The sequence below is a fragment of the Mustela putorius genome, unplaced genomic scaffold (genome assembly GCF_011764305.1).
Source record: "Mustela putorius furo isolate JIRA1106 unplaced genomic scaffold, ASM1176430v1.1 tig00000174_pilon_pilon_pilon, whole genome shotgun sequence".
Classification (NCBI taxonomy): domain Eukaryota; kingdom Metazoa; phylum Chordata; class Mammalia; order Carnivora; family Mustelidae; genus Mustela; species Mustela putorius.
In genome coordinates, this window is record NW_025421304.1 from 16,712,935 (window position 1) to 16,735,371 (window position 22,437).

A 22,437-nucleotide genomic window follows, 5' to 3' on the forward strand; every position below is an offset into this window, starting at 1 on the left:
CAAAACACAATTCTTTGAGTGTGAGATCCTTTTTTCTCCTTCCAGTACTAGAAACCTATTCTATAAATGTGGGCTGCTGTCTTTAAGGCCACTGCCTAACTGGTATCAAGAAATGGGGCAGAGTAAGTTGAAATGCCATACTCTCTCACTGAGACCCTATCTTAATTAAATGTTCACTTGCTTGCGATAAACCCTTGATATGTTTCCAGGTTCTGATCAAATTGATTCTGACAGTACTTACCAGTTTATTCACTGCTTTTGGGGTGGAACAGATTTTTGGAATTCCCTCCTCCACCATTTTTGCTAACATTGTTAACAGTGTTTTTTGATGAGCAAAAAAATATGTATTAATTTTGCTTCAGTGCAATTTTAGATTTTACATTTGGATCTACAACTCAATTCACACTGATTTTTGTATATAGTGTGAGGTAGCGGGTTGAGGTTTACTTTTTCTACATAAATATCCAGTTATTCCAGCTCTGTTTGTTGAATGGAATTTTCTTTTTCCACTAAATTATCTCAGCACCTCTGTCAAAAATGGGCTAATTATCTTCTGGACTCTCTCTACTCTATCCTTCAGTCAATACCAGACTTTTTAAATTCCTGCATCTTGAAAATTGTACTTGAAATCAGATGACTTGTAAGCCCTCTAACGTTGTCATTCTTTTTCAACACTGTTTCAGCCATCCTTGCATTTCCATGTAAAGTTTTAAAATCAATTCATTCCTTTTTTTCAAAACCACTGGCTGAGATTTTGAGATTGTGATTATTTTCTGAAGATCAGCTTGCTTTTTTCTCATGAATCCCATTTTAACCAGACTTTGACATATATCATCTCATCACAATAGTTCCCATCAAGGTCACCAGTGACTCCTGTGTTCCCAAATTCAAGAGTCAATTCTTGGTCCTCATTCTCTTGTCTCCTCCATAGACTTTATGATACAGAATCCCAGAGCTCCCTGCAACTGCTATCCCCTACCCCGGTTTATCTTACTTATATTACCACCTAACACATATACATTCTATCTTTACTTCTTTGTTATCAGTCTCCCCAGCTAGAATCTGAGTTTCATGTAGGCAGGGTCTTTGTTTGGTTCACTGCTGTATCTCTAGGGCCGATGATACTCTTAGGCACATGGTAGGTTCTGGATTAAAAACAAAACAAAGCGAAACAAAAAACTGGATGGGGCACCTGGGTGGCTCAGTGGGTTAAAGCCTCCGCCTTCGACTCAGGTCATGATCTCACGGTCCTGGGATCAAGCCCCACATAGGGCTCTCTGCTCAGCAGGGAGTCTGCTTCCCCACTCCACCCCCCTCTGCCTGCCTCTCTGTCTACTTGTGATCTCTGTCTGTCAAATAAATAAATTTTTTTAAAAAAGAATAAAAGCTTGAAAAATAAACTGTGGAAAGAGGAGGAAAAGGGGAATGGAAGAAAAAGAGAGAGAAGGAGAAAGGAGGAGAGAGAGAGAAGGAATTAGGGCAGGGAGGGAGGGAGACGAGGTTTGTATCCCCACAAATAATACTCTTTTTCTGATTGCTCCACTACTCCTTAGAGCTAAAATGCTTGGGAAGACACTTCTAAATAGAAAGGAGTCTGGGAAATGAGTTCTCTCAAGTCATGGGGAGATGAGAATTTTCTGCACAGTCCTGAAGGAGAAAGAGAAGAAACAATAGAACTGGCCAACATCCCTGAACACTGAAAGTCACGGGAATTGCAAAAGTCAGAGTGCAAAGTTATATCCCACGCATTCTTGGGAACTCCCTCTCACTGAGCGAACAAAAGGGTAGAGCAGGTGGCCAGTTATCAGGCCACAAGACTCTTAGCAGTCACTGGCCTTACTGGACTGTGACCCTGCTGTACGGTGGGGGGTGTTGGTACTCAGAGACTCACCTCTGTGATATCGAGCTGTGACCAGCCCAGGGACCACAAAGAACACATCTCCAAGCAAGTCCAGAAAACTATCTCGTATCTCAGCTGGGGAGTGCTTGTTGGAGAAGTATTGATCAGCCACAAGGTATAAATACTGGTTGGGGATGCGCTGTAAAAAAAAATCATGGTCACAGGAGACTCAGGTCAACAATAGCAAACACGATGAGCATTTGCTTGGGTGGAAATGATTCTGGGGTCTTTATGTGCAATGTTTCATCTAATCCACACAGTGACCCTATGGTGCAAATATCAAAATTAGCCCCATTCACAGATGAGGGAACTGAGGCTTTGAGAGAGTAAGTGGTTATCCAAACTGGTGCAACCATTATTCTTCCACAAGTCTATATATGCAGCCGGAATGCATGCTCCTAATTAGAGTACATCCCTGAGATGTTTCAGAAACACCCATCCCTGGCAACCAAGGGTGGGACTCTTCTAAGCGTATGCCTTCGCAGCTACTACTGGGACCCTGCTTCTGGAAACAGTGCTGCCTCCAGTCCATTGCTCTTAGATTTGAACTAGTCTTTGGTTGGAGTTCCCTCATCCATTAAAAAATGGGTTGTTTGGAGGATTACATGAGATCTGAAGAAAGAAAGGTGCTGGCTGGCACAGAGCCTATCTTCAGTTCCATCAGTCCCCCCTGAGACCCACTGCTAAATCCCTGAACAGGACCTTCTGTGCTTTCCTGACTCAGCACGGGCTGCCTCCCAGGCTTCCATCTCTCAACTCACCCCGAGCAAAAATGTCAGCTGTTGCAAAGTAAACTTCATAAAGATGCAGGGTCTGCCACACTGGTGAGGTTCTTGGGGACCTGGGGGTCTGAGAAGTGCTGGCACAAGTCATGGCACCTCTACCATCACCCTCTCACCCGCCACATGACAACAGGCATAGCCAGGCAGAAATTTCTTTGGAATTTGGGGACAGTATAGAGCACACCAGGGAGCACTGCTTAGACCACTCAGCGGGTCCTCTGAAGGCTGCGTGTTTTTAATCAGACCCAAAGCAACTCCAGGCTCTGGTGCAAGTGAGTGCCCCTGATTTGGACCATATGACCAGCAGACCCCTATGAGCTCAAGGTGTCCAAGGTGGGTACAGTGCTCTGTGGAGCCTTCGGCGAGCCCTAGTGGGACAGTCACCCTGCACTCCACTGGGATTCTAGAACAAGGCTCTGTCTTCTGCATCTGAGAATAACTTAAACCTTTGAAAAGTATTTCTTGCTCTGCCACCTAGGACACACTGCACGCCCCTCCCGTCCTTCCTGGGACCTGCCTCAAGATCCCTTCTCCTCTTGAAGTAGCCTCTGCTTGAATTTTCCCCTTTTCTAAGGCCAAGATCAATGAGGCCATCCTCCATGAGGTCATCTCCAATCCAGCCTGAAAGGTCCCGCTGTCTGACTTGCAATTTAAGTATCTCTCAAACCTTAGTCCTGATTCTCATCATTGGACAGCCCAAACTCATCAAACATCCCCTCTGAGCCTTGAGGCCTGAGATATCCCCTGCCTCCAATCTGGCTCACTCTGTGTCCAGAAGGCTCTTTCCAAAATGGGAATCAATCACGTCACTCTTCTGCTCCCAGCCCCCGGGATGAGCTTCACATTCCTTTCAGAGCATATAGAAGCCGTAAGCTTCCTTCTTGAATGGCAGCCAACCCCAGTAGCTGACCTCACCACACTCCTTTGCTCCTAACTGCACATGCTGGGCCCTCCGGCTCCCCAGCCCATTGCTCCAGGAGCCGGACAAACCTAACTCATTCTTCAAGGCCCTTCTCCCCAAGAGAGCTACCTGCTCCCTTCTGCGGGTACCAGAGGGCATTAGACATTCCTCTGCTCTGGTTTGTTAAGACACTGTACCGAAGTGCCTCCTCCTTCCGGCCACCCGTGGTCTGCAGATCCTGTAAACAGAAAGGGAGAGCCTGCTTCTCACTGCTCTCAGGGCATGGGGAAGCTCTGGGGCATGTGGGCTCTCAACAAACATCCATTCCATGAATAGATGACGGAAAGGAACCTGGCACAGGGTTCACGTTGGAGAAATGTTTAAGGCAAGAAGGAGGGAAGAAGAGAAAGGAATCCATCCCTACCTCTAGCGGTTGGCTAAAACCTAATACTGGTATATCTGTGCAGGGAGTCCATGAGTAGATGATTGAGTAATGGTCCTTGGTCTGGCTGGAACCTAATACGGTGCCCGGCTGGTGTCTATTGAATACAGGTCCCTAGTCCCGGGTCTGTTTCAGAATTTAGAACTTTTCGGACTGTATCTAGATAATTCAGTACCAAGGCTGCATATGATGTCACACACTCTGGAGGGGGGCATCCCCGCCCCTACAGTACCATCTCCGCAGAGAAGCACGTGAATAGGGGGACAAATGACGTGAATGGGAATGATAAGGAACAGCAGCCACCTCCCGGCTGAGGCGGCTGTGGCTGCCCTGTGGGCTGGTTTTCAAAGCTCCTTGGATTTGGAGACTGAATAAGGGACTGTGGAACTCTGCTTAGCAAAGATTCACTGAATGAGTGAATGGGGAACGTCTATAGCCCCAAACCTTTGTCCCAAGTGTGGTCCAAGGAGGCTTGTTAAACAGATGACTCTGAAAACTCAGTTGTCCAAGCTCACTTACCAGGACTGTGTGCAGCAAGTGCAGGGCGAGAGACTTGTTGGAGCCCCCGAGGATCTCGGGAAATTCCTTCTGTGGAGAGAAGTAGGGCGTCCTCCATGAGCACCTCAGGTCACCTGAAGGGAAAGCGTTCTCTCTGAGAGCCAAAGTGTCTGCCTTCTAGAAGAGAGGCTGGGGAGAGCAGGAATCTGTTCAGCCCCCAGGGGGCGACATGTAGGAGAACCTCCATAGGTTGGTGAAGCAATGATGTTTCTTCCCACATTTGCTAAAATGCAGCCATTCCCTGCCACACCTGTGGTCTTATGGGGCCTGAGTGGCTGCTCTGTGGAAAGACAAGGTTATGAGCTGACATGTCCCCTACCACCAAATTCCCATGTTGAAGCCCTAACCCCCACTACCTCAGAATGTGACCGTGTGGAGATAGGGTTTGTCGGGAAGTGATTAAATGAGAGGGAGGACATTAGCAGGGCCCTCATCCAATCTGACTGGTGGCCTTATGCGAAGAGCAAATTCTGACACACAAGAGAGACACCGGGGATGTGAGCACACAGAGGGAAGATCATTCTGGGACACAGGCAGAAGGCCGCCATGGACAAGCCAGGGAGGGACTCCCCAGAAGAAACTGGACCTGCCGACACCTTGATCTTGGATTTCCAGCCTCCAGAACTGTGAGAAACTAGGTTTCTGTTGTTTAAACCGTCCGGTCTGTGGTATTTTGCTCTGGCGGCCCTGGCAAACTGGTACAGGCTATAGCTTGGTTCTGGCATCGAGTCTGAAGAGAGGCCAGAAAATCTCGAAGCTAGTGACTTACTGTTCTCTTTCTCGAGACCTTTGCAGTCAGGGCCTCTGAGAAGCCAGCATTTCGCTGACAGCCAGCAAGGCTGCAAGGGTGGGGGTTAAGAACCCAGGCTCTGCATGGGGCCTAGTACAAGCTGTGGGTAATTATTTGCTAACTGACGCCTGCCTGGCTAGTACTACAGCTTAAACACATGAGAGGGTACAAGTACTCTCCACGTGTCAAATGAATTTCCCTTTGACATTTTCTGCTGAAAATCTTGGGATAATAAATCGCCAGGGTAAATATTTAAACGTCTCTGTCTCCTGGCATCTGTGGGAACCCCCAGAGTCATTCAATTTATCTGCAAGTATATTTCAACTACTAAGAACCTCTCTGTATGTTCAGAAGCTGAGATTTGTTTTTGGAGGACTACCCATGGTCACCAACGGCCATATAACTGGAAGGTCACCTGAACAAACAGCCCTGACCCAGGCTCCTGAGCTACGCAGACCTGAGCACCACATCCCATAGTGCCGCTTGAACAATTCCAATATCTAACATTTATTGAGCACTTGCTATATGCCAGGCTATTTGATGGGTGCATGTGAAACAGGTAGTAAGATCAGCCCTATTTCACAGGTTAAAGGAATAAAGGTTCAGAGAGGTTGGGCAGTTCACTTGAGGTCACAGAGCAGGTTAACAGAGAACCCAACATTTAATGGCAGAGCCTAAGTGCATGAAAAAAATTATACACCACTGTCTCCTCCCCAGCTGGGAGACTGGAAAGGAACTTCGCCCTTTCTGAGGCTAAGTTTCTTTAACCAGAAAACAGGACTAATAGTGCTTCACATTGATTCACAAGCTGTTGCGCCAATGGCATAAACCTAGCACATGGAAGGCACTCGAAACTGGTCACAGTGGTTCCAGTGGTGGTGGCTGTCATCAGGAGCACCTGCCTTCTTTCTGGCGCAGACCCAGAAGCACTGAAGAGCCCTCCTTAAGCCACAGTCTGTGACTCAGTTGCCTCATTCACAACATGAGGAGAAAGATCCCCACTGCCACTTACCCAAAATCATTGCTCTATAGGTCAAATTAATCATGGCAGAACATGCCCTTGGCAAACCTCTGTATTTCATTATCTCCTCTCCCTCAGCTTAAAAGGAGGGGGTTGGTCTCTATAATTGAGTTATGGTGATATTATGAATTTGAGCATTCCTCCCCTTCTGAGGACAGATGCAAAGTTTATTTCAAATGAGGAAGGGCTTCTTACATGTCAGGGTCAAGGAAGTACAGCTCCTTCTCAGCATTCAGCCTGAGCACAAACGATCCCTCCCAGAGAAGCCTTTCCTCTCTACCCCTTCTCCTCCCTAAAGATCTTCTCCTACCAGCTTATGTCCTTTGTAGCACCTGCCTCTTCCCGAAACCAGCTATTCAACATTGCATTCTACCTGCTCTCCCCAGTCAGATGGCAGCTTGCAGAAAGCTGGAGCCGGGGGACTTGTTTACTACCGAATGCTTGGTTTTTGCAAGAGTGCAGAGCAGGTAGCAAACGTTCCGTGCATACTTGTTGAATGACTAGAGGGATTCCATAATTTTGCAACTTGGACAAACCTCGAGAGCCCTCTTGGAAGTTAAAATGCCAGAACCAAGGCTGGACGTGAAAATGGAAAGGCCTGAGATTTTCCAAACCTGCGTGAATTTCATCTTCAAAGCAGTAACCATGCTAATTTGAAACAATCATTTATAATGTTTTGAAGAAAGCCTCCTCCCTTACTTCTTTATAGAGTTGTTTCTTTCTCCCTAAGCCTTCTATGAGGAGCAGAGCAGACACCGGCTAAGACTGCTCCTAGTCCTCAGTTACCCTCTGCCAGCGTGGGGAAGGGGCATCTCTGTGTCCTTGGCCGCTGGGCTCTCCCTCACAGTGCTTGGCGTCATGGACAGGAGCACTCAGCGTGGAAGCACACAGCGGCCTCACTGCTGAGGGAGCCATAGGGAGCACAGTTGGGATTGTTACCTTGGGCAGCAGGAAGCCACACTCGTGGTTATTGACTCCGATGACAGAAGGAATTGGATTAAATGTTTTTTCAGTCAGTAGGTCTAGAGGCTCATCAGGAAAGAAAAAACCATCAACCACTCGAGTGAAAGACTTTGTTTTCTGGAATAAGGAAGAGAAAAATCAGCATCTGTTTCTGTTCATAAAACCCGCTGTCCCCAAATCCCTAGTCCAACAGAGCCAACCCACTCCAGAAGTGGTCAAATTGCATTTTGGAAGGAAATGAAAGGAAAACTAAGCCACCTTTGGCTCATCCCAAGGCCCGAGTGCTGCCTGGCCAGCCCTGCCACTTACTTGGGCAAAGGGGCTCAGCTTCCCGCCTTGAATTCCTCATCTGCTAAATAAGGGTAATAAATAGTATCTACCTAAAGAACACAAAAGCCTACAACAGTTGATCTCAAAGTGTGGGTCCTGCACAGCAGCAGTAGGAGCATATCACCTGGGAACTTATTAGAAACAAATTCTCAGGGCCCAGCCCAGGCCTATTGCATATGAAACTCTGGGGATGCATTCCAGCCAACTTGTTTTGACAAGCCTCCAGGTGATTTTGATGCATGCTGAAGTTTGTGAATCACTGGCCAAATGCCATGGACAGAGTGGTTGACTGGGGGTGGGCAAAGGGTGCGGGTGGAGGTGGCCAGAGTAGTGGTGGGGGTCGGTGTGTCTTTGCCTTTCATCTGGCTGGATATTTCTTGGGTCTCAGGAAGTAACACCTGGCTCTGTCCATGGTGTTTTGGGGTCTCTGTTTGGGAGTGGGGGTGGAAGCGAGTACACAAAAGACTTTTTACACAGTATCAGGTCAAGGTCAAATAGCTCCCACATTCCAGCACAGCTCACAGCAGACCCTTCATCTATGCTAAATAACTACCCAACAAATGTTGGAATCTGAAAAGTTAATGACCTTGCTCTTCCAAGGGCCATCAGAAGCTCTCAAGTTTGGAAGGGACATAAAAGTTCATTTGCTCTGATGAATCACCCAGTGATTGAAATTTGTCAGCTGTCTAGCTTCTGCTTGCATCCCTACAGAGGTGGGTGTCTCACTACCTTTTCTAGGAGCTGGCCTTGCGCAGACCACTGAGTTTTTAGAAAATTCATGATTCTATCAAGCCAATATGGCTTCCTAACAGAACTCCTGCTCTTGGCATTGAGTTAACTTCTGGCAGCACGTGGAACAGGTGTGGTCCCTCTTCTCAGAGACTTAGAGACAACCTTCATATTTTCCTGGCTTTTCTCCAGGCTCAACAGCATCCCTGGCCCACAGGTTCCTTCATTACCAATCAGGGTTCTGGATATTCCACCTTGTGTTTCTACACCATGACTATGAATCCCAGCCTCCATCTTCCCAAAGTCCCAAATCAAAGTAAGTGAGTGATGGGATTTGTGTGCCCCTAGAGCCTCCTGTCCCTCCCCACCTTGTTGATGTCCAGCAGCTCCGTGGGGGATTTTGCCCTCAGGCACTGCAGCAAGGCCTCCGAGTCCATCGCGTTGGAGCCACAGATGCGTGCGACCACCTGCAACTATTTCCAGAGAAGGACTGGGTCAGAGCACAGCCCTGGAAGCCGCCAAGAAAATGACAATTGAAAAGAGTCCTTGATCCAACCCCCGGCAGGTCCTTCATATATGAAGCCTGCCCAACCCCCACTCCACCCCCATGAACGTGTAACAGAATGGGCACACTGAGGTCAGGCTGGCCCTGGACCTCTTTATGCTCCTGTCTGACCCTCTTGGCCATCTTTAGCGACTGCTGGAGCTGGGGGAGGGGGTGTGGCACTCCGTAGCTACAAGGGACAGAGTCAAGCTTCCTGGTCACGGGGACACCAGTGCTATGATGTCGGCTCCACTAGCACGAGGCACCCCCCCGAGCCCAGAAGCCCAACTCAGGAGCCCCGAGAGTGAGGAGCAGCTTTGCAAGCATGACTTATCTGCCCTGAGACATGACTCCGGCTCAGTCTCAGCCTGTCAGCTCTGCTCAGCCTCACCCCTAGCGCAGCCTGGAAAACCCCCCAACATCTTTTTCTGTCTCTCACCAATTCCACTCATCCCCACTTCCTCTGGGATATCCTTTCATGAACTCCTTCCTCTGCTAATTTCCCATCACTTCCAGGATTCCCACCTTTTCTTCCTAGCCTTTTCCTAAACACTGTCTTGCCCGGTCATTGGGCACTTACCCCTTGAAAGTGGTGGTCCCTCAGTGTCTGGGAGTCACAAAGGCTTTGAGAAGCCAATGAAAGCTACGAACCCTCTCCCTAGGAAAATGCACAAACCTACAAAACCTGCCTACAACTGTAGGAGCTCAAGGACCACCATCCAGACTTTTCCTTGTCATAAAAAGATGATGGTCTTCTCAAGTCAGTGTGGCGTGTCTCCATTTATAAACTCACAGGTCCTACCATAGATCTGGGGAGACAAGGGACACTCAGTAGACGCGCACCGAATGAAAAAGGATGTGTACAAACTGAAAGCTGATGTATCGTGTTCCCCAAATCAGTATGTCCTGTGTATTGGGAGCACGTTCACAATACTCTATCTCTAGGCCTCTGCTCCTGGCGTATACTGTTCTTTTCTCTAAGGTGTTTAAGCAGATGTACCACTAAAACGCACAGTCCCCAGGAGATGGCTCCACAACCCCGTGCTAATGTTCATTGACAGAATCAGCTCAGTAGTTAACTCATTCATTCAGCAAACACCGATAGTCACCTACCAGACTGGGACATGAAAGATACAACCCTGGCCTCCAGGTCCTCACTGCCTGGTAGAGCACTAAAGCAAGAGGACAGATGACAGAAGCCTTGGGCATATGACTCACTGTCCCCTCACAATGCCAGGCAACATGCTTCATTCACAGTGTTCTTTTCCACTGAACTGGAAACAGCCTCAGGCTCTTTCTTAACATGGTCCTCTAGGTGGAATGGAGCAGTTATGGGAGATGAGGTGCATACAACACAGGGGACTGAGTAATATATCCCAGACAAAGAACAACGAATAAGATGTAAGAACTCTCACCTACACACTCACATACATGCACGCATGCACACACACACACATTTGTGCACACCAGCCGTATTGCAATGGAGATCTACTTCCTGAACCAGGTCTTCCACAGAGCAGTAACGTTCACTTTGATCAGCCCTGGAGTCTTTGACCATGGTCAGTAAGGACAGCCAAGCACACGGTCTATCAACACCTGCCCAAGTTCTCCTGTGACCAAGCAGAGGAAGCTAAAGAGGTGTTAACAAGATACCTACATCTTCATTCCTCTCATCGTCGGGGGCCCTCAGGAAAGGGATGATGGCCACCCCACTCTCCATGATGGCTCTGTGGAATAAGCCATTGGCCATGGGGGACAGAATCTGGAAAGAGAGCACAGGAGATCAGGACAAGTTATGCAGGGGACCCCCCATCCATCATATATACCACCCATCCTTCTTTAAACAAACCTTCCCAGGAAGTCCTTTAAAAGCTCTACATATACAGGGTGGGGGGCGGGGGGGGTGGAGCCCTGGTTTGGGAATTCAAGGATGAGTCACAAAGGTTCCGGCAAGTCATTTAACGTCTCTGAGCCCCAGACTCCTCAGGAGCTTTGAGGTCAAACATTCAGGTGTGAGTCCTAACTCCCTCACTTCCCGGCTGGAGAACCTCAGGCAAGTTGCTTTCTGTATTTCTGAGTATCAGTATACTCCCTATAAAACTGGGAGGAAAAATGGAGCCGCCCATCTCACAGAATTGTGCAGAGCAGAAGTACCGAATATAGAAGGCTTTGCACGATCCCTGGTCAAATACTACACACTCAGGAAATGGAGGCTATTAGCATATATGTAAAAGTTGGTTTACTCTAATTCACCTTATCGAGTTATCTTGAAGATAGAAAAATAACTTGTATATTGTCAAGTTCTATACAGCAGAAGCTCTCTTAACCCACTCCCATGTTAACTGCCTTCTGTGATTAACCTGTTGGCTGAGGCCCAGGAGAGGCCGACCACTCGGAGCCAGTGGGCTGTTTTCTAGCACCACATACGTTTCTATTCCCACCAGTTTCTGGCCAAGGGTCAAGTGTGTTTGCTCCCAGATTTGCTTTTGTAAGTTACACTTGCTACTATAATCAACTAATCGATGAGATATCGTGGGAACCAATGAAGTACATGTATAGAAAGAAAACAAAATTATGTTTGGGGAAAGAAACTTTGATGAAAGCAAGTAGCTGAAAAATAGCGCCGTCAGATTAATTTGGTGTGAACAAGGTAAGAGTGTAAGCTATGTGGGGAGTCAGTGGGAGATTCCATGAATACGCCACACTCAGACTACAATGCAGGCATCTCAAGTTCATGATCGCTGTAAAGAAGCTAAAGCAGCTGTAGAGGACATGAATCTGGGGGCAGGGGGTTATACCCAGAGACCAACCCTGAAAAGATACAACACTGTATCAAATCATTGGCAGAGAAATGCACACTTTATGTTGGAAGTTGAAATAAAACGTTATATGCATCCTTTGTTGCTTTAGTTTTAGCTACATTTTTCTATTAAATGAGTAATTATCTGTCCTGGTAATTAGACACCAAGGTTCATTCGTTCAAGCCCCGCAGAGAGAAGAACTCACAAGGCTGGAAACACTTATGGCTCCCGCTGACTCGCCAAAGAGGGTCACAGAGCGTGGGTCCCCACCGAAGAACTCGATATTCTCCTGGACCCAGGTTAAGGCGGCCATCTGGTCCAGGAAGGCCCAGTTCCCTGGAGCATGCTGGTCCCCTGTGCTGGGGCAAGAGGCATGGTGAGAAAACTCAGTGGACCTCAGTCTGTTTCCTGAAGCCCAGAGAGTTTGAGGTGGAGCTCTGGGAGGATGTCAGGGCATTGCCACTCCGGCTGGTGCAGAAGGGTAGGAGGCTGCAGGCACAGGGCAGTAGGGAAAGCCATGCTTGTTTCTCACTCTGTTGGGATTTGGTTTTGTTTTTGGTTTTTTTGACAATCCGATGAAAGCTACACACCCCAGAAAAATGCACAATCTCGTAAGTGCAATATGAGGGTATTCATAGGCTCCCCTGAACCCACGGATTCCAGAAAGATCCCGTTCCTGAGAGCTGGTCTGCACCAGGGAGCTAGATGTCCTGGGCACAGAGGTTCCAGCCCCCTCATGGCTCCTCCTGCTGGTTCCCTGCGCCGGTCCATGAGCCCTGCCTTCTCTCTCCTGGCAGCCCCACATCTGGTCAGGAGCCAAGCCCTGCCGATTTCACCTCCAACCCACTGTGGTTTTCATATGGGTTCCCATTCTTCCATTTCCATTTATCCAGATTCACAATCTGATCACTTAAGATCTGGGTGCCCTTGGGCAAGTCACTTAACCTGCTTCCTGTCAATGTTCTCAGGCCTAAAACAGGGCTAGTTGTGATGCCTGTGTCACATGTGGTTATGAAGACTGGCTGTGCAGGCCTACGGTAAGCGCTGTGTACGTGCCTGCAATCACTCTGGTTACTCAACTACCACCCCACTTTGTCCCGACAGCCGGCCTCAAAGCTGTGCAGTAGCCTCCCAACCAGACTCCTGCCCAGCCCCCGCTTGCTCTGGAGTGACCGTCCTGATAGGCTGCTCTGAGAACGGCATGGCTGGATCCCTCAGGCCCCATGTTGGCCTGGCCTTCGAGGCCTTTCCACACCCATCTCCTGCCACATCCTTATCTACCTGCCTACCAGGACCCAGATCTTAGGAACAACTTTCGGAACACTTTGTGCCAGAGGAATCCCCATGTACAGAGTAGGTGACAGTGTAATCGCTCTGGGTCCTCTCAGCCCTTCCTGTCCCCATGGCAGCCCCAGAGCCCCAGCCCAGGGCCACGGGCCCCTAGCACAGCTTGCAAATATCATTCCCGGCCACTGTGCAAGTCCACTTCCTTCCAACTTCCCAGCTTTTGCTCGGGCGGCTCCTTTGCCAAGGACACTCTTCCCCAGCCTCTCCTCTCAAATCCAACCTCGTCTTGGAGGTGCGATTCCAATGCCGCCTCTCTCGTGATGCCGCCCTGATTCCTCACAGATCCCTCCCGTGTGCACCGCCCTCCCACCTGGCACTCTTGGGGCCTTAATCATATCCTGCCTGGTGGTATGGATATTTGTGTGCCTGTGGTATCTCCCCCACAACACTGAGAGTCCCCAAAGGGTGGAATCACACTCGGCTCCCTGCCACCTTCCCTGAAGTGCTGGCTGGTGTTCTCTCACTGCCCCCTGGCCAGGGCTTAGGGTCTGCTGTGTTCTAAGCAGGATAACAGAAGTGGTCACGCTCTGCTCTGTGAGCCCTGGGAAGTTGCTTCACCTCTCTGTGCCTCCACTTTTCAACTGCAGGATGGGAATGACGGCAATACTTCTCCCATAGGATTACTCTGGGGGCAAGCTGAAGCAATGTATGGCTGGTACACAGCACTGTGCCTGGCTCACAGTGAGTGTCTGACGCAGGGTGACCATTACTGTGGAGAGGGAAGGAGTGATCCTCCCAGGGGAGTATCTGAGGAGGCCGATGTGAGGCCCTATAACCGCTCACCCACCATGCCTCCTCAAATTCCAGGGCACGCGTTGGGTCTACACTCCTCCACCTCCCAGGGCGGTTGGGTGAGGCCATGAGCTGAGCTCTGCCAATGATATATGAACAAGAGTGACAAGCGCCAACTCCAGGCTGACCCAGAAAGAACTCCCTTGCATGATAGCTGTTTGTCTATCTGCCGGTCAAATGCAGAGGGTCTGCGCCACAAAGGAGGGCAGAGCCATGGGACGGAAGGACCCCAGTCCCTGATGGACCACATAGAAAGACCGTTTTCAGTCAGGATCACTCAGCTGGACCTTACTTGAACGAGAAAGAGATTTTGGTTTGGTTTGGTTTGGTTTTAAGTCACCAAGACTTGGGGGTTTATCTGTTATAGCAGTTTATCTGTTTATCTGTTTATCTATTACAGCAGTTTATCTGTTACCTAACTCCTTTGGCTCACATTTGTTCAACATCACTGAAAGCTCATTCCTCCTTAGGTGGCTGGGCACTGAATCCCCTGTGGCTGTCAAACAGCTGTGCCTTGGGGACCCAGGGTGTTGGTCACATGGGGACACTCACTTGAAGAAACCCAATATTCCTAGCCGGTACTGGGTCGTCACAATTAGCACGTCCTCGTAGGCAGCCAGGGCGGACCCGTCAAAGATGGAGGCTGAGCCAGTCTCGAAGGCGCCCCCAGGGAGCCACACCATGACCTGCGGAAGGGACAAGACCTCTGCAGTCAACCTGCCAGGCATTCACATCCCCTCCCCATGCATTTTGGGACTTTCTTTATTTAGGGAAATATAATAGAAAGCTTTCCTTTCTAAGTAGCATCAGAGGCTTTGTCTTTTGAAGAAGGCCCAGGGGCAAGCTTGTGGGTTCTGGCACCAAAGTACCTGGGTTGGATTCCCAGCTCTGCCACCAACGAGCTGTGTAATGTTGGGAAGATTACTTAACCTCCGTGAGGCTCATTTTTGCCATAGGTAAGCTCTGAAGAATGAAAGTATCTCACTGATGGGTTATCACGATATTTAAACAAGATCCGGCATCTAAAGTTCTTAGAACAATTTCAAGTGCCCAGAAAGCATTAACTAAATATCACTGAACTTGTGACCCACAGGAAGATGGAAATCATTGTAAGTCATGAAGGAGAGCCAAACCACTTAAGCTATTTTAACTTAACTCCTTCCCCTACCTACAGAAAGGAGAGAAGCAAGGAGAGATGACAGGGAGGAGAAGTATGAAAACTTTCCTCTATTGATTAGAAAAATTCGGACCAAGGAACATAAAACATTCACATGGTACTATTGGGATTGATATACTTCTTTAAAAAAAAAAAAAAAAGATTTTATTTATTTATTTGACAGACAGAGATCACAAGTAGGCAGAGAGGTAGGCAGAGAGCAAGGGGGAAGCAGGCTCCCTGCGGAGCAGAGAGCCCGATGTGTGGCTCGATCCCAGCACCCTGGGATCATGACCTGAGCCAAAGGCAGAGGCTTTAACTCACTGAGCCACCCAGGGGCCCCGGGATTGATATACTTCTTAATAAATCCTTTCCATTCTCTCTTTTTAAAAAAGATTTATTTATTTATTTATTTATTTATTTGAGAGAGAGTGATTGTGTGTGCAGGTTGGCAGGGAGGGGAGCAGATGGAGAAAATCTTAAGCAGACTCCACACTGAGCACAGGGCCCGATCTCATGACCCTGTGATCACGACCTGAGCAGAAACCAAAAGTCCAACGCTTCATGGACTATGCCACCCAGGTGCCCTGCCCTTCATTTCCCAGGAATGCCTGAGTGGCTCAGTCATTAAGCGTCTGCCTTCGGCTCCTGTCATGATCCCAGGGTCCTGGGATGGAGCCCCGCGTAGGGATCCCTGCACAGCAAGAAGCCTGCTTCTCCCTCTCCCTCTCCCCCTGTTTGTGTTCCCTTTTCTTGCTGTCTCTCTGTCAAATAAAGAAATAAAATCTTAAAAAAATAAAAAAGGATTTCCCAAACAAGCAAACAGAAAATCAGGGTCCTTTTAAGCAGTTGTCTTTCTAAACGTTTACAGACCATTAAATACTCAACAGAGGGGAAAAACAAAACAAACTAAAAATCAAAGTTCAAGTCAAGCCACTGCCAACAAAGAAGCAATCAGAAAGGAAGATAAAGTGAATCTGTCATTAAATGACTTTTTAAGAGTTACTGATGCATCAAGTGATTACATTTCCCTTTTACCCAACAGGGGGTAGGTTTGATTCTAGACGCCCAGCCCCTCTGCATGGGACCCTGGAGCCCTGGGCACGGTGGGCAGCCTTACAGGGAGCTTGGAGCCCTTGTTCGCATGGGCTGGCGCATAGATGTTAAGGTACAAGCAGTCTTCAGACACTTCCAATTTGGGGTAATGCACCTTGAGAAAGTGTTGATCTGAGAGCAGCCACTCTGAGTTCTGGAGGCACCTTGGAGGAAGGAAGGAGAGATCTCAGAGTTGCTATCAGGGAACATGCCTGGGAGGGGCCAGGTCTTGTGACAGCAGAGAGGCCAGATGGCCTCCCGTGTCTGAGCGGAAGAAGCCTATGGGAGCTATTGGTACAAAAACTAATCACCTCCCCTGCCCCCACCATGGTGGCACAAACAGAGAAACATGCTATAATTCTTTTAGATCTGGTTTTTGGGTAGGAAAGCAGTTTGTGCAAAATAACTGTATCATTAACTTCCAGCACCCACGCATGTGTATAGCCACTACCACAATTCAGACACATACACATCAAGATTCAACATGGCTCAACAATTCCCCAAACGGGAGGGCAAGACACTGGGTTACATATCAAGGGCTTTGCTCTAGCAGCTCCCTTTTCTGCCCCCAGAGGGACAAAAGGACATCTCTAGGCCTTTTCTCCAGGACACAATGGAGGTAGATGAATAGGGAGATTCCTGCATCCAAGCCTTTGTTCAGGCTGGTCCCTATGCCCAGAGTGCTCTCAACTCATATCTGTTTGCTCATGTTCTTCCCTTTCTTTCAGATTCAGTAAAAGTGCCACCTCCTCCAAGAAGCCTTCTGAGATCCCCCTAGTTAGACCACAGCTCTTTAGAAACACCTATATACATTGTGTTCTTTCCTTAAAGTTCTCTTAGGTTTGCACATGAGTGTTGCCATCTTCCCCCACTCAAATGTGACCAGCCAAAAGCTGTTTTGGTCACCTTGGTACCTCATAGTCCCTAGCACTGAGGCTATGACACAGTAAGATTGAATTAGACCAATATATGATTCCTAGGCTGGATGGGTGGTTCCTTCTCAGCATCCTTCTCTGATCCCCTAAAAGGCTGCCCTCGTCACTTTATATTTTAATCATTGTTATGATTTGCACCCCCTAGCACCCCTAGCACCCTAGCACCCCCATCAGCCCACAAGGTCATTCAGGGCAACTGTGACCAGCCCACCATATGTCCCCTAGGACATTATAGAGAGGCAATGACTGAGCTGGCTCTCAATGAATCTTAGCTGAATGAATACATGAAGGAAGGAACAGATGAGTTTCAGCTTTGTGTCTTGAGTCTCTGGGCCCCATGGGGTCTTCTTCTGCGACTTATGGAGCTTCCTGGCACCAGGGTACTCCTTACTCCTGGGACCCCAAGGCCAAGAACCAAGAACCAACTTGAGGACTGGACAGAATCTGAGCATCAGAAGATTCTCGGGGATCACTTCTCGGCCTTTGGCTAAGATCAAGTGCAGAAGATTCTTGGGGATTTTCAAGTCTCACCTTCCAACCTATGCTCATCATGATTCACCCACCCCAGCTTGAAGATCGGCAATGACGGGGGCTCCTGACCCAGAACACATGCATCTACTCCACAGGTGTTTGCGGATTTCCCTGCATCAGGCAGAGAGCACTAGAGCTGAGATCCCTCTGGTGTGGTTCTTCACCTCAAAGCCCTCAGCCAGTTTGGACCTTGGGTGGGGATTGACATGGAAACACCTGGACCAAGACTCAGTAAGTCTGCCACAGCCGTTCCCAAATCTGATCGGTCCTTAGATCCCTAGACACCTTTCAATGCAGCCAGCTTCCTGGGCCCGGCTCTGGAGATTCTGATTCAGGAAGTCCAAGAGGGGAGCCCAAGGTACCCGTGTGCTCTGAACACCACTGCCAGTGGTCCCGCTGATCAGCCAGCTGGTCCCGCTGATCAGCCAGCTGCCATGGTCAACCCTCCTCCTCCTTGGTGCCACCACCTTTCCCAGGGAGCTGCACGACCTTTACTCCCCTGCAGTGCTCCGCCCCCCCACGCCCAGGCCACTTTCCACCACGGGACTGAGACTGCTCTTACAATTTAGGGTAGGACGTGGCATCTCGGAAGTCATTCCAGGGCAAGGCAGGCTTTGGTTTCTTAAATCGCAGGGGTCCTACAGGGGGCACAGCATAGGGGATCCCGAGGAACACGTTCACAGGCATGGTGCTTCCCAGCACAGTGGCTTGCTTCCCCCGGACCCACCCCAGCCTGGTGCTCCTCACTGGTGCGTCCGTGGCTGGCCCTGAGGGAACACACAGGGCAGAATCAGGAGTGGCTGGGTGGAGAACTGGAACGAGCCCAGCTAGGACGCCCCTCAATGGGGGCACTCTCTCTTGGCCCAGAGGCCATGCAGCAGGAAGTACCTAGACTCCCCATCAATAAACCACTGTCCCTGGCTTCTTTTAAGATTGCCTTAGAAGCCACCTGCATCAGAGCGCTGACTTCATTTCTCCTAGGAGCACAGCACCAAGTCACAAAATTTGCCCCAGTCCTCTTGGGGAACAAGGAAACTCTCCCTTCAACAGCGCGGATTTCCCTTACTCTCCAACTGATAGATGCCAGGCTCTGCAGATCCTATGGTCCCACAAAGTCATCTGGCCCAGGGTCATTTTCATACCTATCAGCACACCTGCTGGCATGTCTGTGCCTTCCCTACCTGACTATGAGCTTTTTGATTTTTCTTAAAATTAAATTTAAAAAAACTTTTAAAAATCCTTCCTAGGGCAATCCTAAGCAGTAACAGCTATGGAATTGTGCTCTTTGATGAGTTAAGTCTATGTTTTTGAATATACATGAAAATAAATATACATCAATAAAAACAAAAAGTTCTCATGGGGATGCCACCTGACATCAGCGCCCCCGCCCCCAGGGACAGGAGGATGATATTTTTGGAAACCCGAGAGTGCAAGCTTCTCGGTTTTCACATAGAATACAGAGTGTTGAGAAGCCCACTGCCCAGCTGTTTACTTATTAGGACTCGGGCGTCTTGGTGGTACCTGTTCTAATGTCATTTTAATAGAGAAAGTCCTGTCCAGGCAGGCACTAGTACAAAGCATGGGCTCCATTCTATGACCCTCCCCAGTGCCTGGACAGAGAGCTCTCCAAACTCCAACAAGGTGTGAGCAACCCAAGGGCAGGACCGAGCTCTACCCACTCCCACAAAGGAGACTCTGCGGAGGATGGTTTTCAGTTAACACCAGGACGCTGCTCAGGGGCCCTGAGGTTACTTACATAGCCTTTTATGAGCCTTCAGACCTCCGAGAAATAGGTTTGTTTGCACTAGTGGTAAGGAAATTCCCCTACCCCATCTTCTGAGGCCCCTCCTCTCCCACGGGGTGTCTCACCCTTGGTGGCAGCTGTAAGGACCCAAACAACCCAGATCAGGGTCTGGCCCCGGTGCCCCCACTCCCCAGTCATCCGGCTGGCCTGCCTGAATGCCCTGCACCTTCACGGCTGCAGCTGGCCTCAGAGAGCTTCGGTCAGGGGCAAGAAAGGGCTTCCTGTTGGCAAACAAATGTTGAGCAGGCAAACACAGAACACCAGCTGGTGAAGAGGGGCAGCAGACCAAGATTTTCGGAGGAATTGGCCAAGCAAGACTTTCCTGTTCTGATTTACATAAGGAGAAGCTGATGATTAACTTGTAAGCTGGGGAAGGATAGTGCGGCAGGCTCTGGGCATGCGGGATGGAACAAATACAAGGGACACTGGGCATCAAGGAAGGCAAAGACCTTAACTGCAGTGTCTGCGGGGGCCAGGAAAGCAGCAAACAAACAGTGAATGAAGCTGGCCAAGAGAGCTTGATAGGATGTGGTGGGGACTGTGGGACAGAGCGCATGCCCTCTCTTAAAGAGGCAAGACTTCTCAACTCCAACGAACGTTTGGCTTACGACAATGTAGGTACACCAAACCAGAAGTCAGTGATCTCTCTCTATTTTTGTAAGTGGTTTCAAATTTGAAAAAATCATGTTATGAGTCCAGTGCAGTATTTCTACTGGCTTGAGCTGTGTCTGTAGTTCTGATCTAGACCCAGCTCCCCTGCGTAAATATGAGGAGACAAGTCCAAAGAGGTTCTTTGGAAGTTCCTATACGTGGTTCTGTTGGAGCCTGTCCTTACATTCAGGTGGGTCATTGATGATCTGGCTTAGGACCCAGGAACATCACCATCTGGCTCCTGCCATGGTCTACACTGCCCTCGGGGTAAAGGTGTAGCCCCAGGATGGGGCTTCCCAAGTGCTTGGAGTAGGTGGGTGCAATCGGGGTATGTGTCGAAATTCTGTCCTTCTGCTTAGCCGCCCTGGAGATCTAGGGGCAGGACTTGAACAACGTGAATGGTGGGTTTGGGAAGCATTAATCTAACGCACAGGTCTCGCAGAGGAGTCACCTTCTGAGAGAGGCAGGGTTGTTACGAGCAGATATTATGTGCCTGCTGGATACAGAACTCTACACAAGCAGGCAGGGAAAGCCTTCCTCAAGGTCAGAGCAAGGGGCTGTCGGGTGTATTTTGCTAAAGGCCTGTGCTCTGTAAATCTCTACAGATTAGTAGAAGTCCTCCGGTAAATATCTTTCTCCCCAGCTCTAAGTCCCTTTCTGACAAGCCACTGACCGCACCAGGAATTATGGAAATAGGACTTGGGTGGAGTCCTTTCTGAAGATTTGATTCTTAATTCAGCAAAAGTCACTTATGGTTCAAATGGAACCTTGACATTGTCCCCTGAAATCTAGCGAACAGCGGTAGACAGCAGTCCCTAGGTATGATGACAAGGACTGAGGAAGACAGGGGCTGCCCGTATCAGATGTCTAGATGTTCAGACTGCCCACCTTTGAGGTGACCACAAATCCCAGCAGATGAATGGGAGATGGGGTGGGAATTTCTAAAATGTTCCCGGCATGCCCTGCAGACTTTGTTGGGTGTGGGTTAAACATTGAGCATACCCAAATCCCAGCGCGTGTGTATACACAGGTTGGTTGCTGCTAGGTTCAAGTACTTAGGGCTTTTCAGACATCAAAGACCTTAGCTTGGGTCTGGGCCATAGAGTGGGTGGTCAGTGGTGTTTGCTAGATTGCAACCTGACCCTAGCTTGTTGAGACGCACCCACACATGATTCTTTAAAATGCCTTCAGAACAAAGGCAAGTTGTTTTCTTGCCTTTCCCAGCAGGCCCTTCCTGGCATGGCTGACCTAAGCAGCTGCAAGCTCTTGCCCACAGCCTTAAGACCATTTACAGAGACCTGGGTTCTCTCTTGATTCTTCCTCAGAATCAAGGGTGTCCTTGAACAAATCCTTTGTTTCTTCTGGGCCTCAGTGTTTCCATCTTCTGTTGACATCTGTGCACACATTTTAGGATTATAAATTCCGGAGACCCAAGCATGAGTGAGTTTCCAGAAATGCCTAGGGGGCCAGAAGAACCCAGAGAAGGGTGGAGAAGTAGACAAGTTTCTGAGCAGAGGAAGAAGGCTGCTGGCAGGGCCAGGCCAAGTGACTCTGAAAGCACAAATTTGCCAGCTCAAAATGGCATCTTCATGGGCCCTGTCAAATGAAGGTCTATAATACCCATTCTGTCTACAGCCTTGAAACTCAGACTGTCTCCCTGCTCTGGCCCTTCTTAGTTGCTGCCAGAAAGGTCCTCCCTGCCCTATAACTCTATCAGAAATACGTGGTGTTTCCCCAAACTCAGCCATGGACCTAGAGCTTCACAGTTTGTACCATTCCCACTCCTAACCTGATTATCAGTTTACTGGAAATTGTTCTTTAAATCAACCTTTAAAAAAAAAACCTGTTGATTATCAAGAAATTTTTATATACCTAATGCAGTAGAGATAGTGTTTTGAAAAGAGTAAACCAGTGTATTTTGCATTTCTATATGGTGAAATCATCCCCCACCTCTAGCAACTGTTCTAATAACAGTTGAAGACCCCAAAACAGGAAGTGTGGAGGATCTGGCCCTCCTGCTCCACAGATTGTGGGAAGAAGAAGGGAACAGTGGTGGGGAAAACAGGGAGTGATACCAGGTGACCTGAATCTTCCTCTTAGACTGAAACCCCAAGTGGGAGATGTGTTAGGGAAGCTTACGGCAGCTTTGGTTCTCCAGAAGAAGACTGCCATAGGGGTGCTCCAAATCCCTAAATCAGCCTGTGGCAGCCACAACCAAGTAGAAGAGGTTGGGCAAAGACAGATCTCAAGTGATGCTCTTGCTTATCCCGGATCAGCTGTTCTTGGAAGGGCCTGAAATATGGCCTTGAAGGGAACTCAGAAGTAATTGAGACTATGGTTGAGAGCTAGATAGGGAGAGGTCAGG

The 22,437-nt window shown here is 48.8% G+C and overlaps 1 protein-coding gene across 3 annotated transcripts in view; it reads right to left on the bottom strand.

Annotated features, from left to right (window-relative positions):
- Positions 1–19,725, bottom strand: part of CES5A (carboxylesterase 5A) — a 28,151-nt gene extending 8,426 nt beyond the window's left edge. Inside the window, exons 1-10 of one of the 3 annotated variants that reach the window (XM_013052131.1) lie at positions 19,487–19,725; positions 18,180–18,384; positions 16,177–16,315; positions 14,453–14,586; positions 11,967–12,120; positions 10,618–10,722; positions 8,785–8,889; positions 7,334–7,474; positions 4,545–4,613; positions 1,892–2,039 (exon numbers count right to left, since the gene is read on the bottom strand). In XM_013052131.1, coding sequence (XP_012907585.1) covers positions 1,892–2,039; positions 4,545–4,613; positions 7,334–7,474; positions 8,785–8,889; positions 10,618–10,722; positions 11,967–12,120; positions 14,453–14,586; positions 16,177–16,315; positions 18,180–18,384; positions 19,487–19,559 — 1,273 coding nt within the window. In that variant the 5' untranslated portion in view covers positions 19,560–19,725. Of the gene's footprint in view, positions 1–1,891; positions 2,040–4,544; positions 4,614–7,333; positions 7,475–8,784; positions 8,890–10,617; positions 10,723–11,966; positions 12,121–14,452; positions 14,587–16,176; positions 16,316–18,179; positions 18,385–19,373; positions 19,461–19,486 lie in introns of those variants that run through there. The other 2 variants (XM_004744204.2, XM_013052133.2) reach the window with 2 other exon arrangements.
- Between the last annotated feature and the right edge of the window lie 2,712 nt (positions 19,726–22,437).